A 12438-nucleotide genomic window follows, 5' to 3' on the forward strand; every position below is an offset into this window, starting at 1 on the left:
GTTTTATAATCTTGCTGATTATTAACTGTTTCTCTTGTGCCGGACAGGTGCTGTGGGCTCGAGGCGGCAAACCCAATCCCTGGTGGTGGTGTTCTTCACGTGTCCGTTTTGTTTGGTGTGCAGTGTCACGGGTGATTTTGATTTGACCCCTTCCTCCCCGTTTTGTTAATAGCCGCCTTGGTAAGCCCCAGCACTGTCCTTCTCCCTTCTCCCTGGAGAACTTTTAGACAATTATATTGTTTATTATTAGAAATGTAATTATGTATAAATAAAATAACCATTGTGGTAATATCCTTTACACTGTCTCTGCCTGTGGTGTTCAAACGAACCTGATTGCCTTTTATTAAATTGGATAACTTTAGTTGCAGTAATTTCCTGGTGGCGAAACTCCCCCAGGTGGCGTTGTCAGCAAACCGAGCATTTTATACGATCACCACACCGCCACACATGACAGGTGTTTCCGTGAGCTTTTATCTTGGTAAACATTTGTATAATCTTGTAGGCTACAGTTAAATTAGTTCCTTTAGTGTGTGTGTGTGTGTGTGTGGTATGTATGTATATATGTATATATGTGTGTGTATATATGTGTGTGTATATATATATATATATATATATATATATATATATATATATATATATATACATACATACATACATACATACATACATACATACATACATACCACACACACACACAGTATACTATATATAGTATATATATATATTTGATTAAAATGTTGCAATACATTTGCATTACAGAAACTTCAAAGTCAGGTCATTTTCTACCAAATAACATTGGCTACTTTAGCATAATGTGCAAATAATAGTTCCTGGCAGCATTTTGCTGCTGCTTGCAACACTTGTTCTGCTTAAAACAAGTGGCCCAGGGGAAGCCTAGTGCAGTTGTATCGTGGGTGTTGCTGTGCCTGCAACAATCTCCTCTTTTTTCCTACATAGGCTACTAGGCCTACTAATTATTCCTCTGTACATGTGGGTGTTGTATTAAGGTTTTTTCATCAATACTGCCAAATGAATGCATACAAATATAACCTAATGAATATGCTTTTAGCAATATGAGTTACTTATGTTACTTATATGTTTATGGTATAAAACAAACGAGTCAAAGGTCACACAGAGACACAGCACAGTTATTCTGATCTAATGGCTTGCACAGTGGTTCTGCAGGTAAAGCTTTTCCAACCAGCAGTCTTAGAGACCTATATGAATAATAGATGTTGTAAGGAGGTTTATCCCCAAGACATGCAGTGACAGTGCACAGTGCATTACTAACATACTGACATTTGACATAGCCTTAATAAAATAGTAGAGCTTACATCACCACAGAAAAAAGCCTCTTAAATGTAAACACCTTTTATTTATTTTTACAGTTAACTTGGCAAAATATTTTTGCTTACTTTGTTAGACAAAAATGCAAATGTGCATACTGAATTTAATAAATGTATCTCTTTGGCATGCATAAAAATGGCTTCAACAACACAAAGGTGTGGAACGTTTCCACAAATACATCGACGTACATTACAGCAGGAACAACATAATCACATCCACTGTAAATACAATTCACATATGTCATTCCAACTGTATGCTCGCAGACCAGGGCAATATGGATTTTTACTTGCCCCCAAAGCCAGGTTCAAAGCAATGTTCAACCTCTGAGCATTGAAAGACAAAGGATGCTGCAAACCAGAGCTCTGTAACTTAGAAAATTAGTTTTAACTGCCATTGATCTAAGGTTGAAGCAAATACAATATTACATGTAATTTATGGTTTTGTATTAGAGATCTGCTTCTGTAGTTTTCAGACAGTGATGACTATACAGGCACAGTGAAAAATCACAGATGATCATACAGTTACAACACAGGTGTTATATTGCCACATGGGTTCCTGTTGGAGCACCGATGTCACAAAGGACATTCCGCTTACAATTTATAATAAAACAAATACTGTGTGAAAACGTACTGTTGAACAATGCACATATTTTTGACATCCTCTCTACAGGAATCCCTTCTTACATTCAGACTATTGTACATTGAAGGTGACATTTTGCAACACTTTTTTTGACCACATAGAAGATGAGACAAGACACCAGCAATATATCCACAGGAAGTTATTTAGTGAGAATTAAAGTGCAAAAACACAAGTCGGACATTCATCATCTAGGCTACAGCAAATTCGGCCTCAGTTGAACTTAAGACTTTTCAGGAAGAACACTTATTGATTGAAAGTGTGAGGCGACTCCTCACTCCTTAACATTCAAGGAGTCTTAATTCCAGTGTCATTCAGATTAGGATGGCTCAGAGATCATAGCATGTCCTCTGGTGTACTTGGTCAATTATAGACAAGGACGGGGCTTCACATTCAGCACCGATCATATTCTGATTTTAGCGAGACATCATTCGTACAAACTCTGTGAGGAGAGAAGAGTACAATCATAAAAATGAACGGTTGCAGTGAACTCTGCAGCATACCCTGAAGGGACGATTCTTCCTTACATTTCTTTATTAACTGTTGTCACTTTTGAATATAGATTGTTTTGTAAGTTGCAGAGTAACCTAACTATATGAGCCAAAAAGCATGTGCCTCTGCATGAGTAGATGCACACACTGCTTTCTTCCATGTGCTCTTTATAAAGGCAAGTGCAGGTCCAAAAACATGATCCAGGAAAGGTTGCCTAATCTTAAGTGGTGTATACAACAGTGGGGAAAAAAGGCACACTATCCTAAGGTAAAATAAATGTATTATTCTATTTAACTACCAACATGTATAGACTCAGTGAAACACTGATCACTAGCCCCGAAGATGGTTTGGAGGCTGTCTGCACCACTTCATATTTAGCAAGACTTCCTGGATTGTCTATTAAGTTCCTACATGGTCCCAAAAGGTCTGCGGATTATCCTGAATAACAGCATCATGATTTCTGTAAAAAATACACTGCTGTTGAGTTTGTTTTAAAGCATATTTTGGCGTGTTGAGCACCACAAACAAATCAATATCTTCAACACTCAACAGCTCACTAAAAAAATACAGAGTAATTAAAAGCACTGCAGGAAGGAGGGAAATGTGTATTTGTATTTTGGGGTTAAATATAAATGAATAGTTTGTTAAAGCGGATTTACCTTCAAAGTCAACCAGCCCATCACCATTAAGGTCAACATCTCTCAGGATATCTTCTACCTCTTTTAGTCCCACCTAGGAACAAATGTTGGCAGCATTTAGCACAGCACCTCAAACAATGGGTATTCATGCAGTAATGATATACTGTAGAGGTCTTTTTTCTCTTTCGCATCTAAACCTTACTTGTTGGCCTAACAACTTCCTCATTGCATCTCGGAGCTCAGATGTGCTTATGGCCCCATCTCCATTGGTGTCAAACTGAGAACAAAAAGAAACAACTTTAGAAATGGAAAATATTTTTTTTAAAAACATCCCAACATGACATCAATTAAGACTCTTACCTCTCTAAAAGCTTCTTTTAACTCTTTTATTCCAATCATGTCTGCAGTTTCGGCGAGGAGTTTTGGACCCATCAACTCTACAAAATCCTCAAAATCCACGTGACCTCCCACTTAAAAAGAGAAAAGTATTCGGTACAGTTTCAGAACCACAATACACAATGATATGCTTTACATAATAATACACAATTCAGACTTACAGTTCATGTTTATCTGTTGACTCAGCTCAATGAGCTCCATTTCAGTCGGCATGTATCCCATGGTTCTCATACAGTTTCCAAGGTCTTTACAGCTGATAAAACCATCCTTATTCTTGTCGAACTCCTTGAAAGCATCCCGCAACTCTGTAGAACAACAACAGAAATATTATTAGCGTTTGAGTTGTAGTGCAGTCATTTTAAATACGTTTTGTATTCCTTTATTTATTTCACTTCAGAGTTGGTTTTGAAAATAACTTTGAAAAACGTGGTATTTAATCCTCTTAAAATACATTTTGTTAAAGAAATATAAATTAAAAAAAGGTGAACTTGCCATCCATTTCCTCCGGTCTCAGCTCTCTGTCCTATTGAGAAATGACATTTAATAATTGGTCAGTACAAAACCAAAAGCATTCATCATGATCACACATCATAACAAACAAAACTTGTCTATGAGCTGCATCCAAATATACCGTCGGCAATGCTGTTACTTGAGTAACACCCGAACCTAAATCAGCGAGCTTCTCCATAACAACCCTCTTCTTCAGACGCCTTACGGTAAAAGGTGTTAACAGTAGTCTGAGCTCACATCTTGATGATAAACATGAATAGTTTGATCCCTATTCACAGAAGAATGTGACTGTTTCTTTTTTTTTTTTTCAAGTGCTTGCTTATGAGGAACACAACCTTTAAAGGGCAGAGAGAGAAGCAGACATATCCCAGAGCCCTCAGGGGTTAACAGCAGGAGCACAATAAGTCTAAACACAACACTGAGTGTTGACGTCAGGTTTCAAATAATTGTCTGACCGGAAACACTGTTACAGAAAACATCGAAGATACATGAGCAAATGGATACTTGGGCAGCCGATCCTACATGTGTGCTCCATCAACGCTTTCATTTGTCACTCCATCACTGTCAGTTCATCAACCCTCATCTTTTACATCGACATGCTCCAGGCCTCATCACTTAACTAATGGGGCTTCCATTGTATTACAGTTTTCGTGAAACATGAAATATAAAACATTAAGCCAGCTTGCTCTTTTTGTGCAGTTTACCTATCTCTAGATTGAGTGATCAGAAATCGTATTAAAGTGTGGACAAAAAGACGAAATGAGCAATGCAGATTGGGTTGTAACTATTTGCTTATGCTGAGAGTTGAAAGGGTATTGATACCACGTTCATATCTCCAAGGTGAAAGAAGTTCTGGCCAGCAGCTGGTTAACTTAGCTTCGCATACAAATACTGTAGAAACAAGGAAAACAGCATAACTTTGTCGGACAGTTACAAAATCAGCCTTTTCAAAAATCAAATAGTAAACACGCCATATCATTTTGGATGTGCACGTCAGAAATGATGATGTAACTCCCCTTTAAAACAACACATATGCCTTGTTGTTCAAGCTAACCTGCAGCTGGCTTCAATTTAATTCAACTGTCAGACATGAGAGTGAATCAATCTTCTTATCTAACTCTTGGCAAGAAAGTAAACAAGGCCTTACATTTATGCACAAACCCCTTAACACTCCTTTAGACAGTCGTCAGCTTTCACGCTCAGTCATTTTCCAAACCCTTGTTTTCCCTACTGAAATATGACAAGATACCAATCAGCAGCAGCAGTAGTGGAAAAAGTAGGAAATTATGATAGAAAGGAATTGAAAGGGTTTACACCCTGGAATTAATAGTTGTTGAGGCATGAGTGTGGTAAAGATAGGATCCAAGTTAGATATAATGCTGATGTACAAACAGACAGATTAAAAAAGGTTTGTCGAGACTTACGTACAGGCTGCCTGCACGTGGCCACTCCTTTACTCAGGAAGACAAAGGTTTGCAACCGTATGTTGCTCACCAGAACGCAGTTTTGTGTCATGGAAACAATGGACTCCTGATAAGGCCCCAGAAACACTGCCTGGCCCATATCCTCACAGGACAGCACCCCTCTGAACCTCCTCTCAGCATCCTGGAGCATCTTTTCCAGAGGGGCGCAGAGACAGTGTTAGAGATCTGAGCAGCTTCACACCACAATGCAATAAAGATATAGGACATGTGAAAGTCAATCACTCTCTCTATCTCTCGAAAGGCTAAACGCATCAATAAAGCAGCATGCTGCCAACTTTCCACTCATCATTCATAACTGTTTACTCGGCACGTTGTAGGGACTGGCACTTCACAGGTATACACTGTCACAAGAACAGTAAACATACTCAGAAGCAGAGGAAAGACAAGCTAAAGCCCCAGGGAACAGGCTGCAGATGTTGTAATCACATAACTTATTATGCTTTGAAGACATCAGGACACATTTTGTCCCGTGGGATATACAGTACTTGTTTTTTGGAAAATAGTTCTTGTTGCACATCAAAGTTCTGCCAAAGTCTAAATCCACTAATCTATCTTGTTTTATCACAATGCACTCTAGAGCCAACTACTATACCACCAGTGCAGATTAACCTTCGGTTTATAATGACATTTTATTTCAAACACCAACATTAAACAGTGAGGATATTATAAACGTCTAACTCTTAAACTAAGTCTGCTCTAATCAGGACACATGCTTGTTTTTGTCAAGATATCACAGAAAAACACTCTGTAAGGATATCATTTAAAAACAGAAACATACACATATCTTCCAGGGTTTTTGCAAAATGATATCTGACTTTTGAGCAGAAAGAGCAAATGCAACAGCTGTGAAGAAATACATAAAAACACTGCACTACTGTCCAGTTTACTTCACAAGTTTCAATTTCTAAACCAACCAAACAAATTGAGAAAGTCAAATTGTTAAAGGGCATCACACTACAAAAAAACAATCTTACCGTTCTCAGAGGCCAGTCTAAGCAGTTTCCCATTCCAGAGGAGAAAAGAGGGACTAAAAAGGACCATGAGGACCTTTTCTCTGTTAAGTTTGCCGTTTGGATTTTGGAAGAAGTGCAAACAAGCGCAAGACCCATGAAGACGTGGGTGCTAACTTACAGCTCGTTGAAAAAACTGTGAACTGCACTGTACTATGTGGAGAGAGTGACTTTAGCAATAGTAAGAGCAGCCAATGATACAGTGAGAGAGCGAGAGAGAAGTAAGAGTGTGGGTGAGAAACTAAATGAGAGGGAAGTGGGCCAAGAAGGGAAACAGAATTATGCCTATTAAAGGAAAAGAAGGTGATCCACTGTCTTTAAGATATTTCACCCAGCTGTCACACCGACCAAACACAGACGCAGACAGCACGGATTCACAGGCACTTGACATGAGAATAAACAAGAGAAATGGGGTAAAGGGTGTCTGCTTTCCTGCAGGAGAATATAGTATTACAAGCAAGTGATATTTGTTTCATGGTCACACAAACAAATTGAGAGATGTTTGTTTTTTCAGTACCATGCAAGTTTACAAGAAGACCCTGTAAGGATGTGTTTCCAGGCTCTTCACCTGCACTTTCAAGTAATTGACTATAATACGCCAGTTTGCAGCCTTGAGGTTGCATTTCAATTCATATGTTGCACTATTTCTGTATGCGCTTTTGTCTTTCTACTCTTACACCCCCACACATCATCCTCTGCCCTCTGCAGGCATAGCCAAGGTCACCTTGACCTAAAGCAGCAACGTGGAACCGAAGAAAAACACATTAAGACTGTGAATGTGTGAAGAATACAGTCCATCTATAATTTACAGCTACATGTATTTATCTACAGAAAATTAGAACACAGAGAATGAGGTTATCCTTTTCTCTACACAGAACACTGGTGAGGATGTTTCTCTTCATGAATGGCTTCAGACAATTCTCATTCCTGCTGAAAATCTGTTCATTTCCATTAAGGCTTGTCGAAAAAAAGAAAGAAAACATTTTACTTTTAATTGCATCGTTTCATACAACATGCCAAAGATAGTGCATGCATCTCTCCAACCACCATGCCTGTTATTGAACTCCATCTAGCTCATCGTCTCATCAAATAACCTTTTTGAGGTCACACTAATGTTTTCACAGAGCTGCCCGCGGACTGACTCACAGGTTATTTGTAGAATCGTTTTTTATACTATAAGTACTAGAGTTTTTTTCTCTCGAAGCCACAAAGGATGATCTCTGTGTTGCCATGCTGAGTCAATTTCATGGCTGAGTGCTTCCTAATTTAAATCACTTCCTGATTTGAGATCAGATTAAAATACAAACACCCTACATGGCAAGAACTAAGCTCTGACTTCTTTCCCAGTCACTTCTAAGGAAGTCACTTCTAAGGAAGTGACTGGGAAAGAAGTCGAAATCAACAACAAATTATCAGGAGTTTAATCAGCAACTCAGAGCTTTGTGAGGATTTGCAATGTAAAACTAAAACTGATTGCTTTGACAGATTTAGCTTGGTAAGCCGACAATGATGCAAATCACACTAAGAATCCTTAAGCGGAGCTCTTTTCTTTGGTAGAATACATTTAAGGCTCAATATAGAGCCTCCATCACCAACAGACATTACAGTGTTTATCTTCAAACACCGCGCCGATCTCTGCAGTGTTTTATGTTTGAATGACGCAGGAACTGGAATATATCTTTGCCTTTGACCAAATACATTAGCATATTGAGATATTTCCACCTCTCTAGATTTCCTCTGTTCCAGAACATCCACTTCAATAAGAAAGGCCTGCCTGATTGAGAGGGTCTGTAGGTGGTGCTGTATTTAACAGTTACATAATAAATGGATGTGTAGAAGAAGCTTTTCCCTGCCCAGTCTGTCCGGTAATGACAGTGTTTGCAGAATGCATCACAGAGCACATTAACGTATATTGATTGTAAACAGGACGTCAGTGTAGCCTGAGGCCACACTTAACCACTTTATTTCTGTGTGCACTTTTCTAGAAATGCTTGTAACAAAGCACTATTTCTGCACGGCAAGACTAAGGGACTTTAATGCATTTTATTTTTAGATATGCCTGAGACATATTTGTTAATTCATTCAAATGGTGGTGAATTAACTATGAAGTTAACCACACATTTGGTTTTTGGTTTAGGATGCGACTTTATCTTTTTGGGCTTCAATGTCCAGGAGCATTCTTGCACTTCACAAACGTACAAAAGACATTTGAACAATAATAGAGTTAATATCATTTATACAAAAAAGCTATTTACTGATCCAGTCATTTGCATATATACATGTTATGGTCTTACCTGTCCAAACAGTGAATTGAGGATAGTGCGTAAATGTATATCGGATGCAGAAGAAGCAGCACTTGACCTCCGGGAGTGGCGGGAGGACCTGCTTGAGAGCGGCACTAGGGAGCAGGAAGACGGGGACCGACTGCTGATCTGAGCCCCGATAATAGCCACGCTGACCCCTTTATGGTCCCTCGGCTCACAGAGGGAAGCCCGGTCATCGTTGCTGTCCGACAGAGAGGGCACCCTGGGGACCGTGCGTATGTGCGTGTGAGAGCGCCGGGGATGCTCAGCTTCAGGCGGTGCGGATGCAGCCGGTGGAAGGTCGTCCCGGTGCTGCTTCCTGCGGTGGTGGTGCCGGTGTGTGGGCTTGGATGACCTGCAGTGCTCCTTCATATCGTTTTGCTCCGGAGAGTCGGGAACTTGGCTGTGGTGGCTGTGGGACTTACACTTCCCCCGAGTGGCTGCATCGTTACCACTGTCCGGGCTGCCGATGAGGGAAGGGTGGCACAGGGGTCTCCGGGCACTGATTTCGCACTCGGCCGACAGGAAAGACTCCTCAGCTTTGCTGCTGCTGCTGTGGAGCGCGGCGGGACGGTGGTGATGCTGGTGTTGTTGCTGGTGCTGATGCTGCTGATGGTGACCTCTCCGGCTCTCTGCCGCGCGTTCAGGGAGGTGTGTCGGTTTCCTCGCCGCAGAGGAGGACTTCAGTAAGGAGGTGGTGGATTCCGATTTTGGAAAGGAGGCGCTCATTGCTGCAGATCTGCTCTAGTCTGTCTCTGTGGGTTGATCGTCGATATCATGCACCGATTCCTCTCCATTGACGACCCATAATAGCACAGCAGCCAGAGCCTGCCCGCGTGAAGTTAGGATACATCTCACCACCTGATTGCTGTGCGGCAGCGCGCGCACACAGAGTGGCACACACGTCGCTGCAGCGCGTCACCCTTTCATTGATGTGAATGCTGGTCCCTGGCATCCTGGCAATGACGTGGGTGTGGATGTATAGTGAGATATACACCTATCAGAGGTGAGCTAACTTTCCCATGACAAAGGCAGACCAACCAGATATTCCAAAGCACACGTATTGTTGCTATAGGGGTGATTCACATTATGCAAACATGTATAATTCTGGGTGTGGAGACAACATCCTAGAAATACTACAATTCCCACTCATAATGAATTCATATGTAAAGCCATTAATGATATATTGCTAAGGATATGGCAGCAAAATGTGAGTGAAGCTTTTAAACATAAAGTGTGTTCTGTTGGCTTTGCTCTCCCAGTGGACAACATTTAATGTAAACCGTATTGTGTCTATCGAGAGCCAGACTAACCTGCTCTGGGGCCTCAGTGCAAAAATGAGGCATGGTTCCCCATACCCCCATACAGTACATACCAACCATTAGTTATACACTGAAATGACTCAGGTAACTTAGTCTCTGTGATCCTTTGCTTTTACACAAATGCGTTCAAAGTTATGCATTATTTGGGCATAATATTGTTGAAACAGGGCATCCTGTATGACAGGGCCTCAAGATTGTGAAAAAGTCAAGTGGCAACCTGGCCTTGTGCCTTAAATCTTTATGCTTTCTTATGGCCAGGAGGGGGCGACGCCTCCGCTTGCAAAAATAAGTCAGATTACACAGAAGTTTATGAAAAAATGTAGTGATGTCAGAGCATACTGCTCAAAGGATAACCCTTGAGCATACTATCCTTGTATGCGCTTCATATTGTTATCCCCTCGCACAATGCTACAGTCCTGCTCTCTCTCAAACGAGCTTCACTTACACTGCTGCTGTGTTTAATATCCTGAGCAGTATTGTAACAATAACTACTATTACCTTCTTTAATAATTAAAGAGCTGTGACACTGAAACAAAAACAATTATGTTCCCATAAAACATGCATTTTATAAATACGAGCAGTAAGGGCTTTCTATTATTGGCATCAACCTCACATCAGCATGTGCCTCTATCCACCGAAGTTACAGGCCTACAGATGGCGCAACACTTGAACATCTTTAAACTCAAATGAGATCAGCAGAGGCAAAGATTTTCCCAGTTAGGGATGCAGACTTGTATTCAGCATCCTTTTCATTACAAGCAGGTGTAAGGCCTAATAAACCATGTATTCTTTATGAACCCATGAAACCAAAATGTATGAGTGATGAAGAAACTATATTTATGTAAAGAGAGACACTAGAAACCTTTGGAGAGGTTGGGTTATTTTGCTGCCTTAAGATGTGTTCTTTCAGACTAGTGAAAAGAAAATATCGAATTAGGTATTGCCTAATTTGCATGTCAACTTTTAAAAAACTGAACCGTACATCTTTTTGTTATTTTTTCATTACCCTGTTCTGTCTTGCAACATGTATGCATGTTCAAAATGATTTATTTTTAAATACTATCCGAGTGATTTGCCCGATAGGTAACCTATGACTCTTACATGTGAATGTATTTAGTTACTCAATAACATAATGTGTCATATGTATATTTATTTTTTCTAAAAAATATCTTTTTAGAAAAAGTTGTAGTCCACTAGAGTTTTTTATGGTGATATCCATTCGTTAAAATCTTTTCCCATGTTGTGGTGTCTCTCCTTCACATCATGTAATATTGCCACAGCATTTGAATGCTTCTGGCTTCAAATTCTCCAGAGGGAGTCTGACAAGAAATAATTGCTGTAGAATCAGAGCAGCGACAACATCATTGCATTCGCCTCCCTATGCCACCTATTTAAAACGGCATCTGAGTGAAATAAGACAAAACGATCTATTTGTCCCCTGGTTTTCCCATTACGTGTCTTATCACTACCAGAGTGCCAATTCTGCAGAAGGCAATAATCTCCAACATTGGTCCTGCAGTGTATTGAAATCAGTATTTCCTATTTAGTGTTGCAGCAGTTATTTTAATTAATGAAATGGTCGATTCAGCAGAACATGCAGAGGTGGGACCGAGTCATTGTTCTGCAAGTCCCAAGAAAGGCTCACATTTTTGCAATTACTTCTTAGGTCAAGTCACTCATCAAGACTTTTAACTCTTATGTCAACACCAATAGTAGCTAAGTCCAGTCCTGAGTCCTATACTTGAGGAAGTTTAAATTAATTCGTAATGTTTTTTTTGGTTACCAGCATGTCGTTCTTGTACTCAAAAGAAATGATTTTAGTATACACTTTTTCCAATTGGAGCTCAGTAACGTAGCGTTAGTTTTTCTCTACTGCACCTTGATTGGATGATGTCAATGTGGATCTAAGGAATGAAGTGTCGACTTGCTGGGAAGGAGAAGGGAGATTTAGGAAATGAAAGTAAGTTAATCGACTCGTGGCATATACAGTACAAACAATTGAGTTTTTGGGTTTGAGTGAGGTGAAGGTTATGAGTATTTAAAGTGAACCTATCATGCTATATTTGAATAATATAGTGTAGGACCATACCTATATAAGGCATATTTATACTTTTTATTTTTCAAAATACCAAACAGATCATGCATTTTAGCCATTCCTCATTTCGCTCAATTTAACACTGTCTTTTTATGGGCTGATTCTTTGAGAACAGCACCATCTACAGGCCTGGCATATGTACTACAGCGTCTCCAGCGCTTTTGAACCGTGGCTGTCTCCTCCTGATTGGTGGAGTTGGCCCAAT

The 12438-nt window shown here is 40.0% G+C and overlaps 1 protein-coding gene across 2 annotated transcripts; it reads right to left on the reverse strand.

Annotated features, from left to right (window-relative positions):
- Positions 1-1355: 1355 nt before the first annotated feature.
- cabp1a (calcium binding protein 1a) lies at positions 1356-9736 on the reverse strand. 2 transcript variants are annotated; one of them, XM_079686390.1, is made up of 8 exons: positions 6478-6678; positions 5448-5633; positions 4002-4032; positions 3671-3814; positions 3474-3583; positions 3316-3390; positions 3135-3207; positions 1356-2425 (listed from the first exon to the last, which is right to left on the reverse strand). In XM_079686390.1, exons 1-8 carry the CDS (start codon positions 6610-6612, stop codon positions 2400-2402), a joined length of 780 nt encoding a protein of 259 aa, XP_079542516.1. In that variant the 5' UTR covers positions 6613-6678; the 3' UTR covers positions 1356-2399. The 2 variants fall into 2 exon arrangements, with proteins under 2 accessions (XP_079542516.1, XP_079542517.1); XM_079686391.1 differs by lacking the exons at positions 5448-5633; positions 6478-6678 and adding an exon at positions 8808-9736.
- Between the last annotated feature and the right edge of the window lie 2702 nt (positions 9737-12438).

Source organism: Notothenia rossii, assembly GCF_949606895.1.
Source record: "Notothenia rossii genome assembly, chromosome: 6".
Taxonomy (NCBI): domain Eukaryota; kingdom Metazoa; phylum Chordata; class Actinopteri; order Perciformes; family Nototheniidae; genus Notothenia; species Notothenia rossii.

Coding starts and splice junctions, on each gene's coding strand:
- cabp1a (XM_079686391.1), bottom strand. CDS start 9,545: ATGAGCGCCTCCTTTCCAAAATCGGAATCCACCACCTCCTTACTGAAG. Junction 4,033..8,807: donor TCAATTCACTGTTTGGACAG/GTAAGACCATAA, acceptor ATTTCTCAATAG/GACAGAGAGCTGAGACCGGA. Junction 3,584..3,670: donor TCAACAGATAAACATGAACT/GTAAGTCTGAAT, acceptor TCTCTTTTTAAG/TGGGAGGTCACGTGGATTTT.